At 42.8% G+C, this 26,518-nt stretch overlaps 2 protein-coding genes and 1 long non-coding RNA gene across 5 annotated transcripts in view; 2 read left to right on the forward strand and 1 right to left on the reverse strand.

Annotated features, from left to right (window-relative positions):
• DNAJC6 (DnaJ heat shock protein family (Hsp40) member C6) overlaps window positions 1-12,618 on the forward strand; it is a 77,878-nt gene extending 65,260 nt beyond the window's left edge. For all 3 annotated transcript variants that reach the window (XM_072126962.1, XM_072126963.1, XM_072126961.1), the window contains 3 exons: window positions 4,397-4,545; window positions 5,360-5,536; window positions 8,680-12,618. In XM_072126962.1, the coding sequence (XP_071983063.1) occupies window positions 4,397-4,545; window positions 5,360-5,536; window positions 8,680-8,781 (428 nt within the window). In that variant the 3' untranslated portion in view covers window positions 8,782-12,618. The remainder of the gene's footprint in view (window positions 1-4,396; window positions 4,546-5,359; window positions 5,537-8,679) is intronic.
• Window positions 1-20,086, reverse strand: part of LOC140103745 (uncharacterized) — a 36,109-nt gene extending 16,023 nt beyond the window's left edge. The window contains exons 1-2 of the long non-coding RNA XR_011850168.1: window positions 19,989-20,086; window positions 12,784-12,954 (exon numbers count right to left, since the gene is read on the reverse strand). This is a non-coding gene — a long non-coding RNA (uncharacterized lncRNA). The remainder of the gene's footprint in view (window positions 1-12,783; window positions 12,955-19,988) is intronic.
• A 205-nt stretch (window positions 20,087-20,291) lies between these two features.
• LEPROT (leptin receptor overlapping transcript) lies at window positions 20,292-26,290 on the forward strand. Its single transcript, XM_072127379.1, has 4 exons — window positions 20,292-20,441; window positions 21,973-22,048; window positions 23,996-24,182; window positions 25,807-26,290. The coding sequence occupies exons 1-4, from the start codon at window positions 20,426-20,428 to the stop codon at window positions 25,921-25,923; spliced, it is 396 nt and encodes a 131-aa protein (XP_071983480.1). The 5' UTR covers window positions 20,292-20,425; the 3' UTR covers window positions 25,924-26,290.
• Window positions 26,291-26,518: the final 228 nt, after the last annotated feature.

Below are 26,518 nucleotides of genomic sequence, written 5' to 3' on the forward strand. Positions count from 1 at the left end.
TGGAGTTGTCTGTCTACATTTGAATAGAGTATCTAGACACAAGGTAACAGCAAGGATTCCCATTACATAGTTACATAGTTTATACGGTTGAAAAAGGACACAAGTCCATCAAGTTCAACCAAGGAAAGGAAGGAATTGGATGAGGAAGGGATTAAAGAGAAAGAGTTGTATATTATGACATAATCATCAATGTTAGGCTACATTCACACGGACGGTTACATTCGGCCACATTCATTTCAATGGACAATACGTTCAACCATTTATATTGCTGTTTTTGACACTGGAGTGTACGTACCGTATACTGGCCGTATAAAAATATAGAGCATGTCCTATTTTCTTCCGTATTTCAGTTCTGTATGCCCTAAAAGTCTATGGGCATGTATAAAATACGGGTTAAATACGTGCTGCATACGGATGAAAAACGGCCCGTAAATACAGGACTGGAGAAATCATACCGTCGTGTGAATGTAGCCTTATTTTGATGTAAATAGGCATCTAGACTCTTCTTGAAGTTCTCTGCTGTTCCTGCTATGATCAGCCCCTGAGCTCTGCTATTCCACATAATTACAGTTCTTACAGTAAAAAAGCCCTTTCGCCCCTGGTGATTAAACCTTGTTTTCTCCAGACGGATCCAGTGTCCCCTTGTGTTTTGATTTGATTTAACCTGGAACAATTTTCCATCACATTTTTTGTCTGGACCATTCATATATTTATATAAATTAATCATGTCTCCTCTTAGAGACTGAATAAATCTAGTCCTTTTAATCTTTCCTTATAACTAAGACCTTCCATACCCCTTATGATTTTTGTGGCACCGAACTGGACAGCATATTCCAGGTGAGGCCGAACCAATGCCTCGTACAGTGTAATATTACATCCCTATCCCCAGAGTCCAGACCTCTTTTGATACATGACAATAAGAAGAAGAGATATAGACATATTTTTATACTAATTAGAAAGCTATAGAACATTTCATTATAAAGATCTTTGTGTATCATTTCGCATTCTTTACACAATCATCACTTGAGAAGTAACTAACATGACTAAGAGTAGAAAGAAAATGCAGCAAATGTATCAAAAGACGGATTTCTACAGAATCTTTTGTTTGTGCCTTGCCTGGTAATGGGTACAGGGTAGAAATTGTGCAAATAATCTTACTTGTGTTTTTTGTATGTAATAAAAAGCCATGTGACATGGGAGTGTTACGTGCTGTATTGTATTTGTTGGATCGAGTGTATGGCCATTTAGAGGAGCCAGGGAGTGATAATGAGGATTCTTCATCTGATTTCAACACATTTTGCCCAGAATTAATTTGTGAGAAATTGAAAAATATGATGCTGAATGGATACGGGAATACATGACAGGTCGTCTGCAACAAGTTCTGTTGGATTCTTGTTTGTTGCACATAGTAATGATACAGCGCTGCAGGACACAGTTTTATCACAGTTTTATTTTATATACTGCGGATCTCGCTTGTTTTACTTCCACCTGAAATTTTCTGATGACACGAAACAAGAGGGAAGAATTTCGGGGGGTGGTTGACTCTTTTGTTATTTGAAGTTCTACTCATAGGTTGTGTCTAAATATAAAAGGTACTAAAAATAAGAGAAAAATGAAAAATGCCCCCTGTTTTAATGAATGTTGAGCCCATTGAGATGGTGGGCAGTTACAATTACCTTGGTATATGTTTAGACCAGTGATGGCCAACCTATGACACGCGTGTCAGTGCTGACACGCATAGCCATTTTCAGTGACACGCGGCTGCCGGAGAGTTAAGTTTCATCCTCGGCTCCTACACGGCCAGGTGCAGTAGCCGGGAGGCTGAGAGATTGTCCAGCACATTGTATGGCAGTACATGGTAGGATCAATAACACAATTTAGGATTAAAGTACCCTAGAAGTTAAATAATTATACATATTTGTTATTTAAACTATAAATATCACAAAATTATGTTTTTTTTGCCAAGGTGACACACCACCCGAGTTATGCTCGGTTTTTTGGCGAATATTGACACACCAAGCTCAAAAGGTTGCCCATCACTGGTTTAGACCATCATTTGAATTGGCTACAGAATTCGGAGAAGTTAGCTGGGAAGGGTTAATCTCAGTTGAATCTTTTAAGGAAACTTAATTCATTTAACCCCTTCGTTTTGCATCGCTTTTTCGTTCATCTTCGCTCCCCACCTTCGAAAATCTGTAACTTTTTCAGTTTTCTGTGTACAGAACTATTTGAGGGCTTATTTTATGCGTATTTTATGCTGTGTAGTGGAAAGCTGGAAAAAAACTCCAAATGTGATGAAATTGGGGAAAAAACCATTTGCGTCACTTTCTTGTGGGCTCAGTTTTTATGATTTTCACTGTGTGCTCCAAATACGGACATTTGGGCATTATTTTCTGTTATGAGGTTCACTGTCTTTATATTTTTATAGGGCATTTTGGGACACGGCGATACCTTACATGTTTGTAATTTTTACTGTTTATTTTAATATCAGTTCTAGGATATGGGGGGGGGGGTGTGAATGTTTGGGTTTTTTCATTTTTTTTACAATTTTTTTTAGACCCTGTAGGGTAGCTTAACTCTAGACAGTCTACAGTCCCTACCATATACTGCAATGCTACTGTATTGTAGTACATGGTGTTTTTACACATGATTCGTTTCAATGTGCCAGTGGCACATCTGCAGAAACCATACAGCCTCGGGTCTTAGGCCCCTTCCACACTAGCGTTTTTCATGCGCAGCGTGCTTTTGACGCGCAGAACTTGCATTGCACTCTGTCCCATTGTTTACAATGGGCCTTTCCTCATTTTGTGTTGTTTTTCACGCGCGTGATTGCGTTCGTTTTCACGCGCGTCAAAATCGCAGCATGCTCTACTTTTGCGTTTCACGTGCGTTTTTCCCGCCCCATTCAAGTCTATGGAGACGCATCAAAAATGCATTGCAAGTGCAATGCGAGTGCAATGCGTTTTAAACTGATGGGTTGCTAGGTGACATGAATAATTCCCCTGCTCGAGATCGAGCATTTAATTAAAAAAACACAGTGAAGAACACAGTGAAGAATAGATTACAGATGTTCGGCACATCTGCTTACTTGTCCGGAGATACGCGCGGAACGGTGCAAACAAAATAGTATGTGAAGAACAATATATATGTGTGAAGAACACATTGCAGATGTTTCCATACATCTGATAACTTATCAGAAGACATTCTTTTTCAATTAAATAAAACATTTTATTCCCGAACCATGGTCCCTTTGAAAAAGTCCCATTGACTTGAAAAACGCACCGAAAACGCAAAAAAACGCAAACAACAGGCGCGCGAAAAACGCAAAAAACGCTAATGACTCCAAGGAAAAATGGAACAAAAACGCAGCCAAAAACGTCAGTTTTTCACGCATTGCACCCTGACGTGAAATGCAACGCTAGTGTGGAAGGGGCCTTACAAAGACTCGTGGCTGTCATGACAACTGATAAAATCACGGGGAGCGAAAAATAGACGGGGCCGTTTCCTTTCAATGCCGGCGGCAACTAAAGGGTTAACCGTTACCGTTGGGTGTTTGGTGCAATATGTAGCAAACCCCACGTCTGAATGACTAGGGCTCACCCATAAGCCCCCTTCATACATGCATAACAGTGCAGGCATGGAGAGGTTAATGTTTGTAATAAGATGATGCACGTGTCTTATGACTCCGTTGTTGCTAGTACAGTTCTTTTGGTTGTGTTTGGGTTTGGAATGGCTAAAACAGATGTGGATAGATTGAATAAAGTGATAATAAAGGCTAAAAGAACTATCAACAATCATTTACATAATATTTAGTGGTTGAGGAGAAAAGACTTCTAGCTGATTTTGGGCAATCAGTTGACATCCTCTAAATCTGAAGAGAACTTTTTGTGACACATTTGTTCAGGTGAAAGAAAAACAGAACATTATTGCAGGTCTTTTCCTCCGGCTGCCATTCCCCTTTATAATCCAGAACTGGCGACTCTAAAATCTAAGTGATGAAGTGTATTTGGAGACATCAGGGGATTGTAGGGGTTGGAGGAGCTTTTTTTATCTTTCTTAAAGTTTTCATATTGTATAAATGATAGATATTGGTCCCTATTTTATTTTGTAATTTTTGTGAATATGTTGATAGTTGATGTTCTATGTATTAAAACTACAACGCAATCATTTCCCAGTTTTGGGATAAATAAAGTTAATCAAATCTAATCTGGACTCCTATTGTATAGGGTAGTAAAATGCAAGGCAATGGAGGCTGCTAAACAGAAGTCCACCCCCCATTATAGCCCATATTCCTATTGTTTTGGTCTGTAATGTCTTATTTGTTAGTATATATAACCCAATAAATTCCTTGTATACATACAACAGTTGTTATAATTGATTCCTCTTCTTTTTAAAGATGTGAAACCGAAGTCTTCAGCTGACAACTTTGAAGATTTGCTCTCTAGTCAGGGATTCAATGCACACAAGGAGAGGAAGGGACCAAGAACTATTGCAGAAATGAGGAAGGAAGAAATGTCAAAGGAAATGGATCCAGAGAAACTAAAGGTGAGGACAGGTGGCTTCTGTGCGCACCAGTGAATAGAGACACGTGAGAAGGATCCACGTGAAGTTAGAGCAGCCATACGGTGCTGATGCGAGTGGCTGTTACTGATTCTCCCCAGGAGAGCAGCGTGCTGGGGGAGGTAGACTCCTGCTCTTATCATACTATAATAGGTAATGACACAGTGTCCAACCAGGGCATCTAACATATCCCCACACCTAAAGCCAGCATTGCTATTATATAAGCTCTCTAGACATGCCTTTACTCTTTCCTTACGTTCTGTAATTTTGGATAAAATTCCTCTTTGACTGGTCAGGCAAGCTCTGTGCAGCGCTGCGTAATCTGTGAGCGCTATATAAATTATATGAATTATTATTATTTTATCAAAACGGTCTTTTTGGTGCACTAGTAATGGGCTGGTGCACAGGTATTCTTGGTGCTGCAGCTTAGACGGAACAAAACAAGTGCACAAGAGAAAAGTGCACTGAGAAATCTTGCAAAAGATGCAATAAACCAAATTTCCCCCAAAAAAGTAACAGAGAAAGAAGGAAGGTTTGAAAAGCTAAAAAAGTGCCCAGCAAAAAAATAGGTTTTACTTGTGAGGTGAACAGCCTCGTGACACTCAACATTACAGGAGCTCTACTACAAGTTACCCTCTCCGCCAGCATGTCTTTCCAGTGCTAAGATTGCAGCTATTGCTGAACGTCAACCTTTGCATTACAATGATTGTGATCCATGGCTTGCTGTAACTCTATCTTTCTGCCATGCAGTAAGTATACTACTATATATGTTGTTATAGATTTTCATGTTCTTTTGCAGATCTTGGACTGGATAGAAGGTAAAGAGAGGAACATCCGAGCCTTGCTCTCCACCATGCACACTGTGCTTTGGGCCGGGGAGACAAAGTGGAAACCAGTGGGTATGGCAGATCTGGTCACTCCAGAACAAGTTAAAAAAGTCTACCGGAAAGCTGTGTTAGTGGTGCACCCAGACAAAGTAAGTATCGGCTTCTACAGTAGAATAAAAAGGGATTGTCTCATCATATTGTAGTTATTTGCCATTGATATCTGATTTCGGGGCTTCAATTTTTGTGATCTCTGCCATCACTTAAAAGGAAATGGTGCAATCATTCCCCTTTGGCCACCATTGGGTGAACAAGATGATCCGGAGTAGTGCTTTCTTACCACCATTGCTCGTTTTGATCCCATATTATAAGTCGTGTGCTGGTTCTGTATGATAGGAAATATAGAAAACACGTTTGAATAAATCATTAACTAAGTGTGAGCTGAACACATTTCCTGGTTATCTGAGCGGTAGTTTTTGGATACAGTCACCTCCGGCTAGTAGTGACCAGGTTTAGGGTTGCTGTACACCCCATCCAGTACGTTCTAACATCTCTTTTGGGAACCTGGTAAATACATTTGCTTAGAAACCTGAAATTACCCTCCACGCGGAGTGATTCCACCACCACAATGACCATCCCCTCCTGTCTCAGAAACATGAGACTGTCATTGACTTTGATGAAAACTTTAACGCCTTCCAGCACAGCAACAAAGATGAATAATTCAGCGACTGCAGCTTTGGTCTCTGCCATGTCAGGGACATTATCACCTTTACATACAATGTTGTCACCTATAGTATCTGAATCCCTATGATGGGAAGACTACAAGAGCAATGGCAGACATGTGAGGCAGGGGCGTAACTGTAGGGGGTGCAGAGGTGTAGGGGGCCCTGACTAGTACTATAAACCATACATTATAATCGGGGGCCTGGCACAGACTTTGCACTGGGGCCCATCAGCTTCCAGTTATGCCACTGATGTGAGGGGATCCGAGGGCACAAAGAGAAGAGGAAAAGAGTCCAAGCAAACACTCACATGACTCTATTTCGGTGTAACAGGATCCCCCATGACGCTGATAATCTGCATCTATGGTAACAAAACAACATCTGCTCTGGTGCTTCACCACAAAAAAGTCATTGTTTAGGTCCGCACACATTTACAGACGACCCCTAGTTACTGTACTTTAGCCTCAGGCTACAATAATCAGCTATAATAGTTATCACAGGCGTCTGTAACGAAGCTTTAGTGTTAATCCTGGTTCTGATGACAATGCAACATTTTTAAAAATCCAATTGTCAAAGTGACAAAAAAACATTTGTCTGGGGGTTACAATTATAAAATATACGGTTCCGACTTACATACAAATTCAACTTAAGAACAAACCTACAGACAATAGCAATCTCCAAAAGAGCAATTGAAACAGAGATGGAGAAATGTTCCAAACTCCTCTACGTGAAAATTAAAGTAAACCTGTAACTGGTGCTGAATATACAAAACCTACTTAAAGAAAGGAAACCAGATTTGCACAGCAACTTATTACCAAAAAGATTTATTAAGTATGTACTAAAAATTCATACAGAAATTAATTTGTACAAAACAGACATTAACACACTGGGAGATGACCAGCGGACACTGGAAAGGAGGTGAAAACATCAAGGAGGCATGGAAGATAACGGGATATTGAGGTAAGTAGAATCAATCTAGAGTGCCAGCACAAACATTGTAATATAAAGGTAGTAGTAATTGATGAAATCATCTATAGCAGTTACCTGGGCACTAGGAATATACAGCCTCCAAGGTGGATGAACACCCGGACGCGCATTTCGGCACGCTGCCTTCGTCAAGGCCCCGTTATCCCGTTATCTTCCATGCCTCCTTGATGTTTTTACCTCCTTTCCAGTGTCAGCTGGTCATCTCCCAGTGTGTTAATGTCTGTTTGGACAAATTAATTTCTGTATGAATTTTTAGTACATACTTAATAAATCTTTTTGGTAATAAGTTGCTGTGCAAATCTGGTTTCCTTTCTTTAAGTAGGTTTTGAACAAACCTCCGGACCCTATCTTGTACATAACTCGGTGACTGCCTGTATTGCAATCCTTTTTGAACCCAACATCTGCTACCAGGACCCTATAAGAAGGGTCAAACCCCACAGCCGCACACCCACTACAGCCTGAAACTTCTGCTATAACTGTGGGTGCAGTTGTTGATGCCACGTCACCACTGACAGAGGGGTCAGGGGTGACAGAGGGTGCCGTTAGAACTGGAGTACTGGAGAAGGGTGAGTATTTATTATTTTTATCACTCTCTTGGAGATTTATTTAAAAAAAACCCTGATCCTGGAAACCCCTTTAATGTGTACAAGCCCCTACAGGCTCTGATGATTTCACATTTGAGCCATACATTTATCAGATGAATTTGTGTATCTCTACAATATCTATGTTCCTATTGGAATCTATTGAAAAAAATACCTTCTTGGGGATTCACAGGTTTCTAGATTTACCATTATTTTATAGGGTTTTCCAGAACTTTTTTTCATTAACATTTGATTGCTTCTGAGACTATCCTTCAGTCGCAGTTGTGTCAAAAAAGACACTTATCCTCTACCCACAGATATAGTTTTCACAGGGAAAACTCAGAGGCTTTAAATTCTTCAGATGACCTGGGGTCCGCACGATCAGACTGATGCCCTATAAGTTGCTGCTGTGAAAAAAGTTGCATGCAGTTTATTGACTCTAAAAAAAGTCACATGCAGCTGATTTGTTGCAGAAATGTCAATGACTTTCCTATTCATCTTTGCAGAAATTCACATACTGCCATCCCGCTTACAAAGTTTTTAAGATAACTTGCGACGATCTACACTTATTACTGCAATGGATTTGCTGTGGGCTATTTATTGGCTTATTATAGTATTCAGCACTGAAAAAAATATATACCCTACCCCAGAATTCTTGTAAAGCTTTGTGTATTGTACTGTTACATCCTTCTGATACTGCTCATTAAAAAAAAGGATTATTTCGGGGAATTCCTTTGGAGAATGGGGGTAGTTCTGCAATTTGGCAATTAAATGTATGAGGTTACAGTCAATCCTGTGCAATTCCTAGTATCCAGCTCACAGTTCAGGATGATCTTTATAACAATAGCTTCCTATAGACGTGCGTCCTAAAACTTTCAGGTTTACTATCTCCCATCTACAAAGCAATGTAGATACAGTATGGATACTGTGACCTTTCTAGGCTGGAGTGTAAAATGTACTGTGTCCGCTGAACTTGTCGTTAATGCCATTGTGTTCCTATTACAGGCCACGGGGCAGCCGTACGAGCAGTACGCAAAGATGATTTTTATGGAGCTGAATGACGCCTGGTCAGAATTTGAGAATCAAGGACAGAAAGCGTTATATTAATCTCCTCTCTGCATATCTCACCCCAATCTCCTGTGCAGTATAACATCCGTCCACGAACGTGACAAGACTTTCCCCGGTTTCTTTACAAACCTCAATAATTCCCCTTACTTCATGTATGTTAGGGCGAACGTGGCATTATTGTCGACATGGAAAATTTCCTTCCGAGAATGAACATTTGCACTCTACGTGTAGCAGTAAAATATCGGCGTCTTACATTTCCTTTCCTTGTTGTTTTATTTATTTTAGTTATTTATTGATTTATTTATAATGTGGATTTCGATTTTTAAAAAATCCTCTGGAGTTGAAACAGTTAACTTAAGCACAGCTGCCCGATCTTGTCTATCATATGTGCCTGTTTTATTTTGTGTTTCTATGAATATGGAGCCCCTGTGTCCAGACATAAGATACTCCTGGGGGGAAGATATTTTGTGTTGCACTCTCTTCTTAGTTCTTTTCTTGTCTTCTTCCATTAGATACTTCATTTAATTCATCATGTAGACGTGTCACTAGGAGTCTGGAGCCCTCAGGGGCTCCTTCTTCTTTGCTTTTTATCATGGTGTATGACCAGCACTGATTACAATAATGTAGGCTCTGGGTATCACCTCCTCATTGTTTCAGATAAGGAAACCCCAAGATTTTCTGGTATTTTGTTGGCCATTTTAATGCATTTAATGTTGCTTTTGGATTTCACCACATCCGTCCAACCGAGGTTAGTTTCTGATTCAAGAAAACAAGCACAGTCTATGGCACCGCAGCACTGGAGGTGCATATGAATGCAAAGTCTGTATCAGCTACCTAAGATATAGGGACAACTTCCTTTGTATAGTGGTTGTCATGTTATAAATCCTTCTGCAAAGTAATAGAGCCTTGACAGTTGTCTAAAAATATGGATTCAAGAAGCTGCCGGGGCCTACACATTCTACACCCTCCTCCAAACAATGTTACCTGCTAGCACTAGTTATAAGTTTACAAAGAACTGTACAGGTCCTTACATATCTATAAAAAGTTCTCCAGTCAGAATGTTCTGTATGACCGGGAAGACCTCTTTTTTAGGTGATGCTCCGCCTTCAGATATAAAGGCTGTAATTGAAAGTTTGAAACTAGCCAACCCCATAATTGTCCTCAATATATTGCCACATTGGCGCTGCTGGTGTGTAGCGCAGTGGTGTGAATATCCTCACATTTTCAGCACCCACAAGCACTTAGCCCAGCTCCTCCACCCTGCTGGGCCTCAGAATGTCTAAGGGCTCGATCAGAGGGGCTTGTCCGCTGCGTATCCGCAAAAAAAATGCGAACGTGTGATGTTCATGTACAGTCCATATGGTATCCGCACTCGTTTTTTTTCATGTCCGTATGTCATCCACTTTTTTCAACATTTAGCAACAGTTGATGTGCATATGTTGATGTGCAAAGTGCATATGGATGTCATCCATTTTTTTATGGCAGATCCATTGACTACTATGGAGGTCCGTGTTCTGCATGTGAGAAAAAATAGTGCATGCTACAATTTTTTTTCTCTAAACATCTGTGAAAAAAACTAACGTGTGAACAAACCCAAAGGAGTTAATGGGTCCGTATGCAATCCGCAAAAAAAAAGGATGACATATGCACCTCAAAAACGCCCGTCTGAGTCCTACTACTGCAATATAACAATTTTCTGACAAAACTAAATTGTCCTTACAAATATTGGTGCGATGATGCAAACTGCTGGCAATGTAGTAAATTTGGTAGTGGTCTTTTTTGTCTTAGTCTGTGTATTAGAAAGTTTTGCTTATTATATTAGTATAATGGTCTACAACATGTGGCTTTCCAGGAACAACTTTCAGTATGTCTGAGATCGCAGACTATCACTTTAGTACCTTTGATACCTAAGTATCTTTTGAGCATAACCTTCCTTCTTGTTCTGTACTAATGATCAAGTGGTCCAGCTGCAGAGTGTGCAGAGATCCACACCCTAGTCTTGGGTCATCTACCACCAGGATGAAGGATTGTGAACCAAGCACAGACATACTGGTGTGTGCCCTATCAGGCAGATCTGCTCTTCTTTATGCTTCCTATACCCTTGTTTTAAGAAAAAAAAGGCTTTTAAAAATGAAGTTGAGGGGCTCCAAGCTCCATTAACACCTATGGACCCTGTAGCCCTCAGACTCATTTGCAAAATTTTACAAGCATTGTTTTTTTTAAAAAAAAAACAGGGTGTAAGCCGATAAAAGAAGAGCAGATCCTGCCAGACGGGGAACACACCAGTATATCAGTGTACTTGGTTTACAATCCTTCATCCAGGTGGGAGATGTCCTTAAACGTCTCCTTTGTGAGGCCCAAACATGAAAGAATTAACGGCAAATATAGGTCCTTTATTCATAATCTGTAAAGTATTTAACATGTAATGTAATACAACCATTATATAGTCATATCTCTTTTTACTCTCTCAAGGGACACTTGCCTATTCCAGCTTCCATATAGGATTTCTTAAAAGATTGGTGGGGTTCGTGTCTTTGTAACCGCGTTAGTGGGATGTAAGAGGAAGCCAAGACGCTCATGCAGGTCCTCCCGCCTATTAAGGGTTTACCTCAGTCCAAGTACCTGTTCACTAAGTAGATGCAGGTAGATGGACCAGGAGAAATGCTGAAGAGTCTGCCGCATCGGCAATACATCTGATCATCAATGAGCGCTAGTCTGAGTTTATGAGTCTAATGGGTGGAGTCATTTAATAACTGCAACCAAGGACCACCCACTGGACTCATTTTCATTGATATGTCTTTAAAGAGAACCTGTCACCCCATTTATCGGCACTAGGAGCTGCTTACTAAAGTAAGCAGCTCCTAGTGCTTGAACAAACGCCGCAGTGTTAGAGTGATAGCGTTACCAGAAACCTCCAGTAACGCTATCAAACACTGCGGCGGGGTACAGTGTAATTGTCGGACAGCTCGCAAAGCTGTCCGACGTATTCATGAGGGGGCGGGGTTGGGGCGTGGCTAGGGGCGGTGACTTCCACCTAGCGTGGCAGTCAATGCCGGCCTATGGAGCGAGCGGGGCGGACCGTGGTAGAGGCAGCGCCTCAGACCGCCCCCTCATGAATACATGAGGGGGCGCAGTGTTAGATAGCGTTACCGGAGGTTTCCGGTAACGCTATCACTCTAACACTGCGGCGTTTGATCAAGCACTACTAAAGTAAGCAGCTCCTAGTGCCGATAAATGGGGTGACAGGTCCTCTTTAAGGGATGAATCAGTGCACAGCTAGGCAGGTTTTCCACGCCAGACACTAACCTTGGTGACAGCCTTGGTGACAGATTATCTTCCACACTAAGGAACGGGTGAAAATAAAAAAAAAGTTGAAATATGAAAAAGAGCACATATCAAGGCCTTACAATTAATGGTGGGTTTTCTGATTACAGTTGGATTCATGTTTACATCTCCATAATGTGATATTTTATTTATATCCATTGGTCGTTTTTGTTATTCTACTCTATATTGTCAATATGTTGGCTTCTAATTTTTATATACAAAAACCAAAAGATGATAAAAAAAAATAAAATAAAATGAAATTACAATGGAAAGGTCCACAATGCGTAGAGTATGCAGAGCTTCAGAACAAACCTTTGCCTGTCATTACCTGGAATGTGAATACTTTATCCTGTGATTTGTTAATGATCGGTTCATGACTTATGTTTGTAGATATTCTTGTGTGTTCCGAGCCTCCGTCATAGAGCGATTATCATAGTAACAGGTCATTTTACTCCTCTTAGATTCGTCGCCCCGGTCTCATGACTTTAGCATTGTGTAATAAAGTTTCAATTTCAACTCCTTACAAAAATGATTTTATCTTCTCACATAAAATACATATATATCTGTTTAACATTTTTCAAAGATTTATTTTCATGCTTGTTTGTGGTTTAATGCGATTAAACATGCATTTTTTTTTCTTATGAAAACGCTTCTTGTGTTATTATGATGTTGACTGGTGAAAATGTTATTTCTCTAAAAGGTGGAGTTTTTGCCTACCTGCTATCAGCTCCAGTGTTAGTAGCAGACCCATCTTCTTCCATCCACTTAGTTGTCTATTGCAGTGTAAGGGAGACTAAGATTCTCCTGTATTGTCATCCAACATCAGAGGCTCCTGGTCTGTTCCCCTTGCTTTATACTTCTACTTTGCTTCTTTCCATTGACTCCTTTCTACAAATACAAACCCATCTGGAAGTTGGCACACATAAATCTGATTTACATTTCAGAAATACAATAAAGACTTCATACTGGACACAATGTATCATTTTGAACTGTAAGTGAAAAAAAAATAATCGGGTAATTTCTGTATCTATACTGAGTCACATAAAAAAGGATGTAACGAGGACTATGGCAGTCATGGTGACGAGCAAATTTATTGCTAAGTTGACAACTGGGTGTTTCATACTCATTGTCAAAGGGGTGTGTCCCTATACCTTCTGACACTAGAAGCACTGATTGTACACTGACAGTAAGCGGAGGCGGTCCTCAACTGGTAACACCCACTCAATTTATTCAGATAAAAGGATAATGGAGGAGCTATGATATGAAAAATTTATCTAAAATTTTTATTTTCTGGGGGAAAATGTGTTTACTAAAAGAGACATATCAGTATAGGTCAAAAACACTCTTAAAGGGGCTTTCCCAGTTAAATTAGAAAACTTAGCTCAGAGTGTTCTCCTTCCTGCGACCAATAACAGGCAGAAGTCATGTGACAAAGGGAACAAAGTAGGGTGCCCAGGGGATGGGGGACTGGGGAAAGGTAAGTAACTTTTTTTTAATTGCACCTCATTTTTTCAGGATTTATCCATTATAACTATAAGGCGACAATAATCTACTGTTTACAACTACAATCATTAATCCCAAGTGCATATAAAAAGCAGGATCTATATACATAAAGCTGCAATAATACCAACACATGAGTCTAATGTAGGGCAGTAGCTTCCAGCCTGTGGCCCCTCAGATGTCAGGAAAACCCAAGAATATGGGTTGTGGCACTTGTTTTTCACTGTACTGTGACATCACTGCGTGTATTATCCTGTATTGTGACATCACTGTGTGTATTATCCCTGTACTGTGACATCACTATGTGTATTATCCCCTGTACTGTGACATCACTGTGTGTATTATCCTGTACTGTGACATCACTGTGTGTATTATCCATGTGTTGTGACATCACTGTGTGTATTATCCCCTGTACTGTGACATCACTGTGTGTATTATCTCTGTACTGTGACATCACTGTGTGTATTATCCCTGTACTGTGACATCACTGTGTGTATTATCCCCTGTACTGTGACATCACTGTGTGTATTATCTCTGTACTGTGACATCACTGTGTGTATTATCCCTGTACTGTGACATCACTGTGTGTATTATCCCCTGTACTGTGACATCACTGTGTGTATTATCTCTGTACTGTGACATCACTGTGTGAATTATCCCTGTACCGTGACATCACTGTGTGTATTATCCCTGTACTGTGACATCACTGTGTGTATTATCCATGTGTTGTGACATCACTGTGTGTATTATCCCGTACTGTGACATCACTGTGTGTATTATCCCTGTACTGTGACATCACTGTGTGTATTATCCATGTGTTGTGACATCACTGTGTGTATTATCTCTGTACTGTGACATCACTGTGTGTATTATCCCTGTACTGTGACATCACTGTGTGTATTATCCCTGTACTGTGACATCACTGTGTGTATTATCCATGTGTTGTGACATCACTGTGTGTATTATCCCTGTACTGTGACATCACTGTGTGTATTATCCCTGTACTGTGACATCACTGTGTGTATTATCCCTGTACTGTGACATCACTGTGTGTATTATCCCTGTACTGTGACATCACTGTGTGTATTATCCCTGTACTGTGACATCACTGTGTGTATTATCCCTGTACTGTGACATCACTGTGTGTATTATCCCTGTACTGTGACATCACTGTGTATTATCTCTGTACTGTGACATCACTGTGTGTATTATCCCTGTACTGTGACATCACTGTGTGTATTATCCCTGTACTGTGACATCACTGTGTGTATTATCTCTGTACTGTGACATCTCTGTGTGTATTATCCCTGTACTGTGACATCGCTGTGTATTATCCCTGTACTGTGACATCACTGTGTGTATTATCTCTGTACTGTGACATCTCTGTGTGTATTATCCCTGTACTGTGACATCGCTGTGTATTATCCCTGTACTGTGACATCACTGTGTGTATTATCCCTGTACTGTGACATCACTGTGTGTATTATCCCTGTACTGTGACATCACTGTGTGTATTATCCTGTACTGTGACATCACTGTGTGTATTATCCCTGTACTGTGACATCACTGTGTGTATTATCCCTGTACTGTGACATCACTGTGTGTATTATCCCTGTACTGTGACATCACTGTGTGTATTATCCCTGTACTGTGACATCACTGTGTGTATTATCTCTGTACTGTGACATCACTGTGTGTATTATCCTGTACTGTGACATCACTGTGTGTATTATCCTGTACTGTGACATCACTGTGTGTATTATCTCTGTACTGTGACATCACTGTGTGTATTATCTGTACTGTGACATCACTGTGTGTATTATCTCTGTACTGTGACATCACTGTGTGTATTATCCCTGTACTGTGACATCACTGTGTGTATAATCCCTGTACTGTGACATCACTGTGTGTATTATCCCTGTACTGTGACATCACTGTGTGTATTCTCCCTATACTGTGACATCACTGTGTGTATTATCCCTGTACTGTGACATCAGTGTGTGTATTATCTCTGTACTGTGACATCACTGTGTGTATTATCCCTATACTGTGACATCACTGTGTGTATTATCTCTGTACTGTGACATCACTGTGTGTATTATCCCTGTACTGTGACACCACTGTGTGTATTATCTCTGTACTGTGACATCACTGTGTGTATTATCCCTGTACTGTGACATCACTGTGTGTATTCTCTGTACTGTGACATCACTGTGTGTATTATCTCTGTACTGTGACATCGCTGTGTGTATTATCTCTGTACTGTGACATCACTGTGTGTATTATCTCTGTACTGTGACATCGCTGTGTGTATTATCTCTGTACTGTGACATCACTGTGTGTATTATCTCTGTACTGTGACATCGCTGTGTGTATTATCTCTGTACTGTGACATCACTGTGTGTATTATCCTGCACTGTGACATCGCTGTGTGTATTATTCTGTACTGTGACATCACTGTGTGTATTATCTCTGTACTGTGACATCACTGTGTGTATTATCTCTGTACTGTGACATCACTGTGTGTATTATCCCTGTACTGTGACATCACTGTGTGTATTATCTCTGTACTGTGACATCACTGTGTGTATTATCCCTGTACTGAACCAACAAAAGAAGAAAGCAGAGGCTGCGTATAGTGGACTTGAATATAGAAAAATGCATTTTATTAGAAATACACAACTACCGTATTTTTCGGCTGATTAGGCGCACCGGCGTATATGTAAAGGGCGCATTAAGAATAAAGGGCAGCTAAGACGTGTTGGTGCATACATAAGGTGCAGGCGGCCGCTTGAGATAGAAGAGGGTCCGGGGGCGTCGTTTGGATGCGGAGCAGAGAGGCATAGAGGTAACTCAGAAGCACCACAGCAGTGGCGGCTACTGTCAGAATGCCTACGACGGGGGACATGACGAAGATTGAACGCCCCAGGCCCCCGCAAACTCCCGAACTTGGCGCCGATCGCTCCAGAAGAGAGCAACCAGGAGAAGTGAGCGACCCCCACGAATAGCCGCATCAAGGACACAGGGAGCAGAGGTAAACGGGTTAGGTGGCAGATGAAGAAGCTCTGTGGCTATTTGGCCCGGAGCTCTTCCCGATTCATATATTAGGCGCATCGGACTATAAAAAAATACGGTACATTCAATACATGGGACAAAATTAAAACCATTTAAATTATACCACAGGGTAATGCAACCCAGGGCCTAGACTAGAGCCATGCATAGGCCCTGTACCCCAATAACCACACAGCCTAAATAAGAGAGGATGACCCTAAAAAAGCAAAAGAAATAAAGAAGCACTACATACCAAAAATATGGAGAAATGAATGTGCAATGAACGAGTCACCAAATGCAACCAAATCTAAAGAAATCACACCAAAAGTTGGATGTATATGAAAGGAGGAGCAGATGGGAAGCAAAGCAGAGGCTGTATATATATATATACACTCACCGGCCACTTTATTAGGCACACCATGCTAGTAACGGGTTGGACCCCCTTTTGCCTTCAGAACTGCCTCAATTCTTCGTGGCATAGATACAACAAGGTGCTGGAAGCTCCTCAGAGATTTTGCTCCATATTGACATGATGGCATCACACAGTTGCCGCAGATTTGTCGGCTGCACATCCATGATGCGAATCTCCCGTTCCACCACATCCCAAAGATGCTCTATTGGATTGAGATCTGGTGACTGTGGAGCCATTTGTGTCCAGTGACCTCATTGTCATGTTCAAGAAACCAGTCTGAGATGATTCCAGCTTTATGACATGGCGCATTATCCTGCTGAAAGTAGCCATCAGATGTTACAGGGTACATTGTGCTCATAAAGGGATGGACATGGTCAGCAACAATACTCAGGTAGGCTGTGGCGTTGTACCAAGGGGCCCAAAGACACCATGACACCCCCACCACCAGCCTGACCCGCTGAAACAAGGCAGAATGGATCCATGACACCACCACCACCAGCCTGACCCGCTGATACAAGGCAGGATGGATCCATGACACCACCAGCCTGACCCGCTGATACAAGGCAGGATGGATCCATGACACCACCACCACCAGCCTGACCCGCTGATACAAGGCAGGATGGATCCATGACACCACCACCACCAGCCTGAGCCGCTGATACAAGGCAGGATGGATCCATGACACCACCACCACCAGCCTGAGCCGCTGATACAAGGCAGGATGGATCCATTACACCACCACCACCAGCCTGAGCCGCTGATATAAGGCAGGATGGATCCATGACACCATCACCACCAGCCTGAGCCGCTGATACAAGGCAGGATGGATCCATGACACCAGCACCACCAGCCTGAGCCGCTGATACAAGGCAGGATGGATCCATGACACCAGCACCACCAGCCTGAGCCGCTGATACAAGGCAGGATGGATCCATGACACCACCACCACCAGCCTGAGCCGCTGATACAAGGCAGGATGGATTCATGACACCACCACCACCAGCCTGAGCCGCTGATACAAGGCAGGATGGATCCATGACACCAGCACCACCAGCCTGACCCGCTGATACAAGGCAGGATGGATCCATGACACCAGCACCACCAGCCTGACCCGCTGATACAAGGCAGGATGGATCCATGACACCACCACCACCAGCCTGACCCGCTGATACAAGGCAGGATGGATCCATGACACCACCACCACCAGCCTGAGCCGCTGATACAAGGCAGGATGGATCCATGACACCACCACCACCAGCCTGAGCCGCTGATACAAGGCAGGATGGATCCATGACACCACCAGCACCAGCCTGACCCACTGATACAAGGCAGGATGGATCCATGACACCACCACCACCAGCCTGAGCCGCTGATACAAGGCAGGATGGATCCATGACACCACCACCACCAGCCTGAGCCGCTGATACAAGGCAGGATGGATCCATGACACCACCAGCACCAGCCTGAGCCGCTGATACAAGGCAGGATGGATCCATGACACCACCACCACCAGCCTGAGCCGCTGATACATGGCAGGATGGATCCATGACACCACCACCACCAGCCTGAGCCGCTGATACAAGGCAGGATGGATCCATGACACCACCACCACCAGCCTGAGCCGCTGATACAAGGCAGGATGGATCCATGACACCAGCACCACCAGCCTGAGCCGCTGATACAAGGCAGGATGGATCCATGACACCACCACCACCAGCCTGAGCCGCTGATACAAGGCAGGATGGATCCATGACACCACCACCACCAGCCTGACCCGCTGATACAAGGCAGGATGGATCCATGACACCACCACCACCAGCCTGAGCCGCTGATACAAGGCAGGATGGATCCATGACACCACCACCACCAGCCTGACCCGCTGATACAAGGCAGGATGGATCCATGACACCACCACCACCAGCCTGAGCCGCTGATACAAGGCAGGATGGATCCATGACACCACCACCACCAGCCTGAGCCGCTGATACAAGGCAGGATGGATCCATGCTTTCATGTTGTTGTACCAAATTCTGACCCTACCATCCGAATGTCGCAGCAGAAATCGAGACTCATCAGACCAGGCAACGTTTTTCCAATCTTCTACTGTCCAATTTCGATGAGCTTGTGCAAATTGTAGCCTCAGTTTCCTGTTCTTAGCTGAAAGGAGTGGCACCCGGTGTGGTCTTCTGCTGCTGTAGCCCATCTGCCTCAAAGTTGGACGTACTGTGCGTTCAGAGATGCTCTTCTGCCTACCTTGGTTGTAACGGGTGGCGATTTGAGTCACTGTTGCCTTTCTATCAGCTCGAACCAGTCTGCCCATTCTCCTCTGACCTCTGGCATCAACAAGGCATTTCCGCCCACAGAACTGCCGCTCACTGGATGTTTTTTCTTTTTCGGACCATTCTCTGTAAACCCTAGAGATGGTTGTGCGTGAAAATCCCAGTAGATCAGCAGTTTCTGAAATACTCAGACCAGCCCTTCTGGCACCAACAACCATGCCACGTTCACAGGCCACAAATCACCTTTCTTCCCCATACTGATGCTCGGGAGAACTGCAGGAGATTGTCTTGACCATGTCTACATGCCTAAATGCACTGAGTTGCCGTGATTGGCTGATTAGAAATTAAGTGTTAACGAGCAGTTGGACAGGTGACCTAATAAAGAGGCCGGTGAGTGTGTATATATATATATATGGTGACAATATAATAGACCCTGGAGCGCCCCTGTAATTGCCTGTTTTCCATGTTATTACCCAATAATATGACATTTTGTGTGGAGTTATGACTGTATAACAGGTTTTCTTCTACCAACAGCGCCACTCATGTCCTTCAGGCCGTGCGGGGAATTGCAGCAAAAGAAGAAATAATTTTACAAAAGATCCATATAACAGAATAAGTGCAGTTTTTATACTTTCACTATTCAATTTTTTTGTCAAATTCTTTTAAAATTGACAACTCACAAGAACTCTACAACACGGAGGAGGTCATGAAGAGAGAAACCCTATACGGCGTCCGACTACCCGACGCCACACAGTCACCTCATGACTGACATCAGAACATACAATGAAAACGCGCCTCTTCCACCACATCGCACCGATTGTCCAATCAAATTCATCCCACTCTTTCCGGCGCACCCGCTCGTCCAATCAGAGCGTCCACCCTTCTAATCTGCCCGAGGTCACTATGTGGTGACAGCAACAGAAGGAAAACACCACAGGAAGGGAGGCGGGAAATCCGCTCAACCAATCAGTTACTAGATTCAATTGAGTGGCAAGTGTTGGTAGCCAATGATAGCGTAGCATGGGTTGCTGCTGGGCTTCCGGTTTCTCTTCCTAGCCTGCAGTCAGGAAGCGGCAGTGTAAACACTCACTGTACCAAAGACATCCGTGCGCTCACCATGGCGGGGATCAAAGGTAGCGGCTACTTATATGCTTTATAATATGTGTATAATGATATAACAGCTCCAGTTCTGTGCACACAACACATGTATGTGATGTATTCACCAGAAACCAAGTCATTGTGTACACAAAGTAACAAAACTGCAGCAGTTCTAACATCACTGTCTGGTCTGTGCACAAAGTATTAGCCATTACATATTGTACATGACTCTACACAGCTGCAGGTCTGTAACAGTGCAACAGTACAGAGATAATACACACAGTGATGTCACAGTACAGGGATAATACACACAGTGATGTCACAGTACAGAGATAATACACACAGTGATGTCACAGTACAGGGATAATACACACAGTGATGTCACAGTACAGGGATAATACACACAGTGATGTCACAGTACAGGGATAATACACACAGTGATGTCACAGTACAGGGATAATACACACAGTGATGTCACAGTACAGGGATAATACACACAGTGATGTCACAGTACAGGGATAATACACACAGTGATGTCACAGTACAGGGATAATACACACAGTGATGTCACAGTACAGGGATAATACACACAGTGATGTCACAGTACAGGGATAATACACACAGTGATGTCACAGTACAGGGATAATACACACAGTGATGTCACAGTACAGGGATAATACACACAGTGATTTCACAGTACAGAGATAATACACACAGTGATGTCCCAGTACAGGGATAATACACACAGTGATGTCACAGTACAGGGATAATACACACAGTAATGTCACAGTACAGAGATAATACACACAGTGATGTCACAGTACAGGGATAATACACACAGTGATGTCCCAGTACAGGGATAATACACACAGTGATGTCACAGTACAGGGATAATACACACAGTAATGTCACAGTACAGAGATAATACACACAGTGATGTCACAGTACAGGGATAATACACACAGTGATGTCACAGTACAGGGATAATACACACAGTGATGTCACAGTACAGGGATAATACACACAGTGTAAGGAACACTGAGCCTTCTAAATTTCCCACATCTAAATCTATGTATTCACCTTGAATACTGTTCTCTCTTTCATGAGGGGCTGCCGCAGAGCTGTTACGTAGCGCGGAGGCGAGGGGCTGCTGCAGAGCTGTTATGTAGAGCGGAGGCGAGAGGCTGCTGCAGAGCTGTTATGTAGAGCGGAGGCGAGGGGCTGCTGCAGAGCTGTTATGTAGAGCGGAGGCGAGGGGCTGCGGAGCAGAGGATGCAGAAGGTTCCGGGTACACGCTGTGTGCGCTCAGAAAATCTAGAACCACTAGTCCAGGCTGCGGAGGATCTGCTGCGATATCACATGACACCTGAGATGATATATACAGTATATAATACAGTGATGCGGTCTGTTGTATTGATTCGGTGCCCATTTGGTTTAGTAACGTCCGATACTATAAATATATAGGTGATTGTTTCCATAGACTTTATGTACACAGTTGCCTCTGTATTACACATGGACTTGTGTCGTTACATTTCTAACATCTTGTAATATTCTTCTTCTTTGTAGCACTTGTTGCCTTATCATTCAGTGGAGCCATTGGTCTGACTTTCCTCATGTTGGGATGTGCCTTAGAGAGTTACAGGTAAGTGTAAAGACTGGTCACTGGGGAATCACACATCATACTGTTCCGAACAGTAAAATTAAAGGGGGTTTCCCACAAGTGAGGCCCTAACCACAGGAGCGCAGCCATCTCCGGCTCTCTCTATCAGCTCCATAGAGATGAATGGAGCAGAACGGACATGCAGACCATCAGCTCCATTCATCTCTGGGAGCGACGAGGGGTCCCACGGAGGTACATTGGATCCTCCGTTCTAAACCCCTTTAAGGATCTTTTCTACAATAAAATCCTCGTAAATTTGTGCCATTTACAACAGTTGTTCTGCAGCACTTCTGTCATCAGGTTGTTCATGGTTCTGCAGTGCAAAATCAGAACATGAGTCTGGATTATAGGACCAACTCTCTTGCTGCACTGTTAAAGGAAATTTACCATTTGCTTTTATGCATTATGACCCAAACATACCTTGGGAATGTTGTAGCTACACTGATGCAGAAACATATCTTGTTTAATCCATGAGCTGAGTGGTTTTGCTGAAACAACAATTATAACATTATGATAATGAGGCTCTGTCGCCCCTGTGGCTGCCCCGGAGCTTCTCCTCTTACCCTAATTATGCCCTGCTCCAGAGAACGCTGTAATCACTGTGTTATCCCTGACAGGCAGAAGTAATCAATCGCTGCACCATCCCCCAGCTGCTGTGTATGAGTCATCCGGCACAGGTTGATTAGTCCTGTGTAGACAGTTCCGGCAGCTCGTGTAAAGTGCTTATGTACTGCAGCCAGGGCACCCAGCTTTCCTAATGTCCTGAATTTTATAATTGTTTTTGAGCAAAACCACTCTGTGTCAGGGATTAACCTGTTTCGGACTGACTGTAGACATCAGCCGGCGCAGGTCCGGAGTCTGCAGTTTTCTACTGCTCCCATGCTTGTCGTGGGAGTAGGACCCGCAGAGTGACACCGGAGACCCTAGGGAGATGCTGTTTGTTACCGCTGCTCCCTTCTCTGCTCCTCACAGCGTCGAAATAGGAGCAGAACCAGTACAGGTCTGATCAGCTCCCCCAGTGACAGGTGGGGGTCTCCTCGGTAGCTGAGGCTCTTACAGATGCCCCAGTTACATGGGAAAACTTGTAAAAGAAAGAATAAAGTAAAATTAGAGAAAAAAAAAAGGAGGGGGGGGTGTTTTATGACCTCATATAAAGTAAAAACACACACACACCCACAAGAAATATTAATAAATATTTATAGAAATACATTGACATTTCCCCCATATAATAAAAATATCCCCCGCTGCACCACAAAAAACACCGCCATACTCGCCCATTAGCCAGAGACTATACATATTATATATCAAAGCGACCAAAACAAAAAATGTTACAAAAATATGTACTATAAATTACAACTTTTACTACTTTTAACCCCAAATAAAAATATAAATGAAAAAAATAATGTTTAAACTTTTATTACATTTTAATTAGCTCTATGTGTCCCGAAAAAAACCACCGCAAAAAATCTTAAGGTAATACGCAAAAAAAGTTATGTCCCGTAAACAGCTGAAAATTTGCTAAATATGCCCGGTCACTTAAGCCTTTTCAGGTTGCGTCACTGAGGTTGCTGCCAAATGCCGCTTTTTCAGTCCGTTTAAAAATGAATCCGTTTCTAGAAATGAAGATAAACGGGTTCAAAGCAGCCAAACGCAGGGTAAACATTAAAAAACGCATGCATTTTTAAACAGTCCAAAAACGTGACGTGTGGCATCACCCTAAGGGGTTAAACAAGATGTTCCTGCATCAGTGTAGCTCCAGCCTTCTCCAGGTATGTTTGCTTCATAATGCATCAAATCAAATGGCAGATTTCCATTGACATAGAACCTGGGTCCTCAATCCCCCTGATTGATAGAGTAACCGCTATGCCGCGCCATTTATTCTCTTTGACCCGCAATATCTGGTACCTGTTGTATTTCTCTTCTTTGCAGAATCTATTGGCCGCTCTTTGTTTTGATATTCTACGTTATTAGCCCCATTCCACATTTTATTGCCACAAGAGTCAGTGATGACAGCGACGCAGCGAGCAGCGCCTGCCGAGAACTGGCCTATTTCTTCACCACCGGGATAGTGGTCTCCGCATTTGGCCTTCCCATCATTCTGGCCAGGATGCACGTGGTAGGTAACATTGGACAATGTGGAAGGGATGATTCCTAAATTGTATTTGGGTTGAGGCCTAGTTACACAGCTGTGAAATATGGACCCAGCGTTAAGTCCCTGCAGCCATAGAACAATTATCACTATGTGAGGAGCAAGGCTGCGGGGACTTGTAGCGCTGTAGTCGGATCTATCATAGGATCATGAAAAAAGATACTTGTCCATCAAGTTCAACCAAGGACGGGAAGGGATCTAGTCTAAGAGTCGTTCTCCAGGGGCAGCGTTCAGCAACACGCAGTCCGTATTTCTTAGACCGTACACAGCCATGTTATTGGCTCCACTTTACATATCATGAAACCAGCGCAGAACTATTAATAGATGTATATTGGAAAATTACCTAATATCCCCCCCCCCCCCCCCCATACACACTTACACACACACATTACAAAATTATTACACATTATCTGTTGCCTTCATTAAGTAAATAAAGTGGCTCTATAACTATCTAACAATCTAAGATCACATTCTTAACTGAAAATGACTTTGTTTACCCTTGATAACAAGATTTAAAAGGGGCTCCTAATGAAAGACCCCTTTAAGTACAGGAACACTAAAGTCATGATATATGTAAGTCAGGCCACATCCGCCGCTCTCCAACTCCACCATTCTGCATTTGGTAATGTTGGAGAGATATGTGATCGGTCCTGTAGGTACTGCTGCACAATCACTATCACACCCCCCATGGTCTGTTTTTCCTCGCCTAATCCGCCCCATTGTCTGTTTTCACTTGTGAGTGCGCTGTGATAGTAGGAGTAGTGCACGCCGCGCCCGGAGTATATTGGTTAATTGAATAACTTTTCATTTTACAAACAATATCAGTTATCTGATGGAATGTGCTTAAAGTGGACAACGCCTTTAATGATGTCCCACGTGCCAGAATATGGTGCACTTTTGGAAACACACCAGCAGATGGCGCTCACATCCCATATGTAATAATGAAGCTGCATCTCTAATTGGGACAGACCTCTGGGGGCTTGGAGAAGGCTCCTAACTGCATCTGCGAAAATAAACCTCGGGGCAAAGAGATTGGGGTTAAGTTTTCTGGCAGCTTTTCTTGGAGGGGAGAGTTACTGATATTAAGCAGAGGAATATTTTGAAGCTTGCAGCCCATTGTACTGCCCTTTTATAGTTGTGTAGCTCTTCGAGCTCTGTTATTTCCGTACTCTGTCGCTATTGATACTCCGCGTCTCTCCAGGGTGTCCCTCCGATGTGTCCGGATGTGCTGCAGCATGGTTATGTGCTGTTAGTATGCTCAGACACAGTCCTCATGCTCCAGCATAAACAGGGGGCCCTGGAGAGTATTAGATCAGGAGCTACATAGTATCACAGTGGTTAGTGTAAGTTCTACATTTTATGGTGCTCTGTGTTATGCATCTACATGTCAGTACATCACACAGGGACCCCTGCTGCCCCACCTACCCATAAGGCCTTGCAGCAGGGAGGACCTTTAGTTCCTATTTCCTTAGATTTATTCGAGGTTTAGCCACTGGGTGTCATCATTGCTTTATAGAATATTCCATAGTTTCTTCTTCCAGAATGTCCTGGACAATAACCAGTTAATTGTTTGTTGTGCGTTTTCTTCCAGATCTTATGGGGGGCGTGCGGCTTGGTCCTGGCAGGGAATGCAGTGATTTTCCTCACCATCCTGGGATTTTTTATCGTCTTTGGGAGAGGAGATGACTTTAGCTGGGAGCAGTGGTAATCCCCGGCAGCACACATTGTATAGACTGCAGCTCGCCGTATGTATATGCAACACTAGTATATAGTATCCAGCCATGACAGCGAGCGGACGAGGCCGCACGTCCTGACATTGCCGTATACTTTTTTCTTTCTGACATATGTAATATTTTGTAAACTTTCCTCTTGTGATGAGAGCACTTTTGCTGAACGCCGGACGTGGGCGACCCGTTCCCCCGTCTGACTTCTCCTTTATAATATCGTTTTGAGATTTGTCGTTTATACAGCTTTTTACGTGTGTGTTTTGTTGTAACAGAAGCACTTTTTAAAGATTTGTAACTTACACTTTAAGCGTCATTGAAATAAACTAACAACCTTTTTTTGTATAATTAGTCATTGCTAATAGTCCTGTTTGTATTGTATCTTTATTACTTTTATTTTTTCATTACGTGCAGGTTTTTACATTTCTCCTTTAGTTATCGCCCTTATTATCCGTCTTATCCTATTCACCATCATTACCAATGTTTGCCATGAAGAGTCCTAACATACAATTACACAATATGGCGCCACCTGGTGTCCATTGTGTATAGGAACGTGCACGTCCACCTAATGAGGTGAGT

This window comes from Engystomops pustulosus, chromosome 10, assembly GCF_040894005.1.
Source record: "Engystomops pustulosus chromosome 10, aEngPut4.maternal, whole genome shotgun sequence".
Taxonomy (NCBI): Eukaryota; Metazoa; Chordata; class Amphibia; order Anura; family Leptodactylidae; genus Engystomops; species Engystomops pustulosus.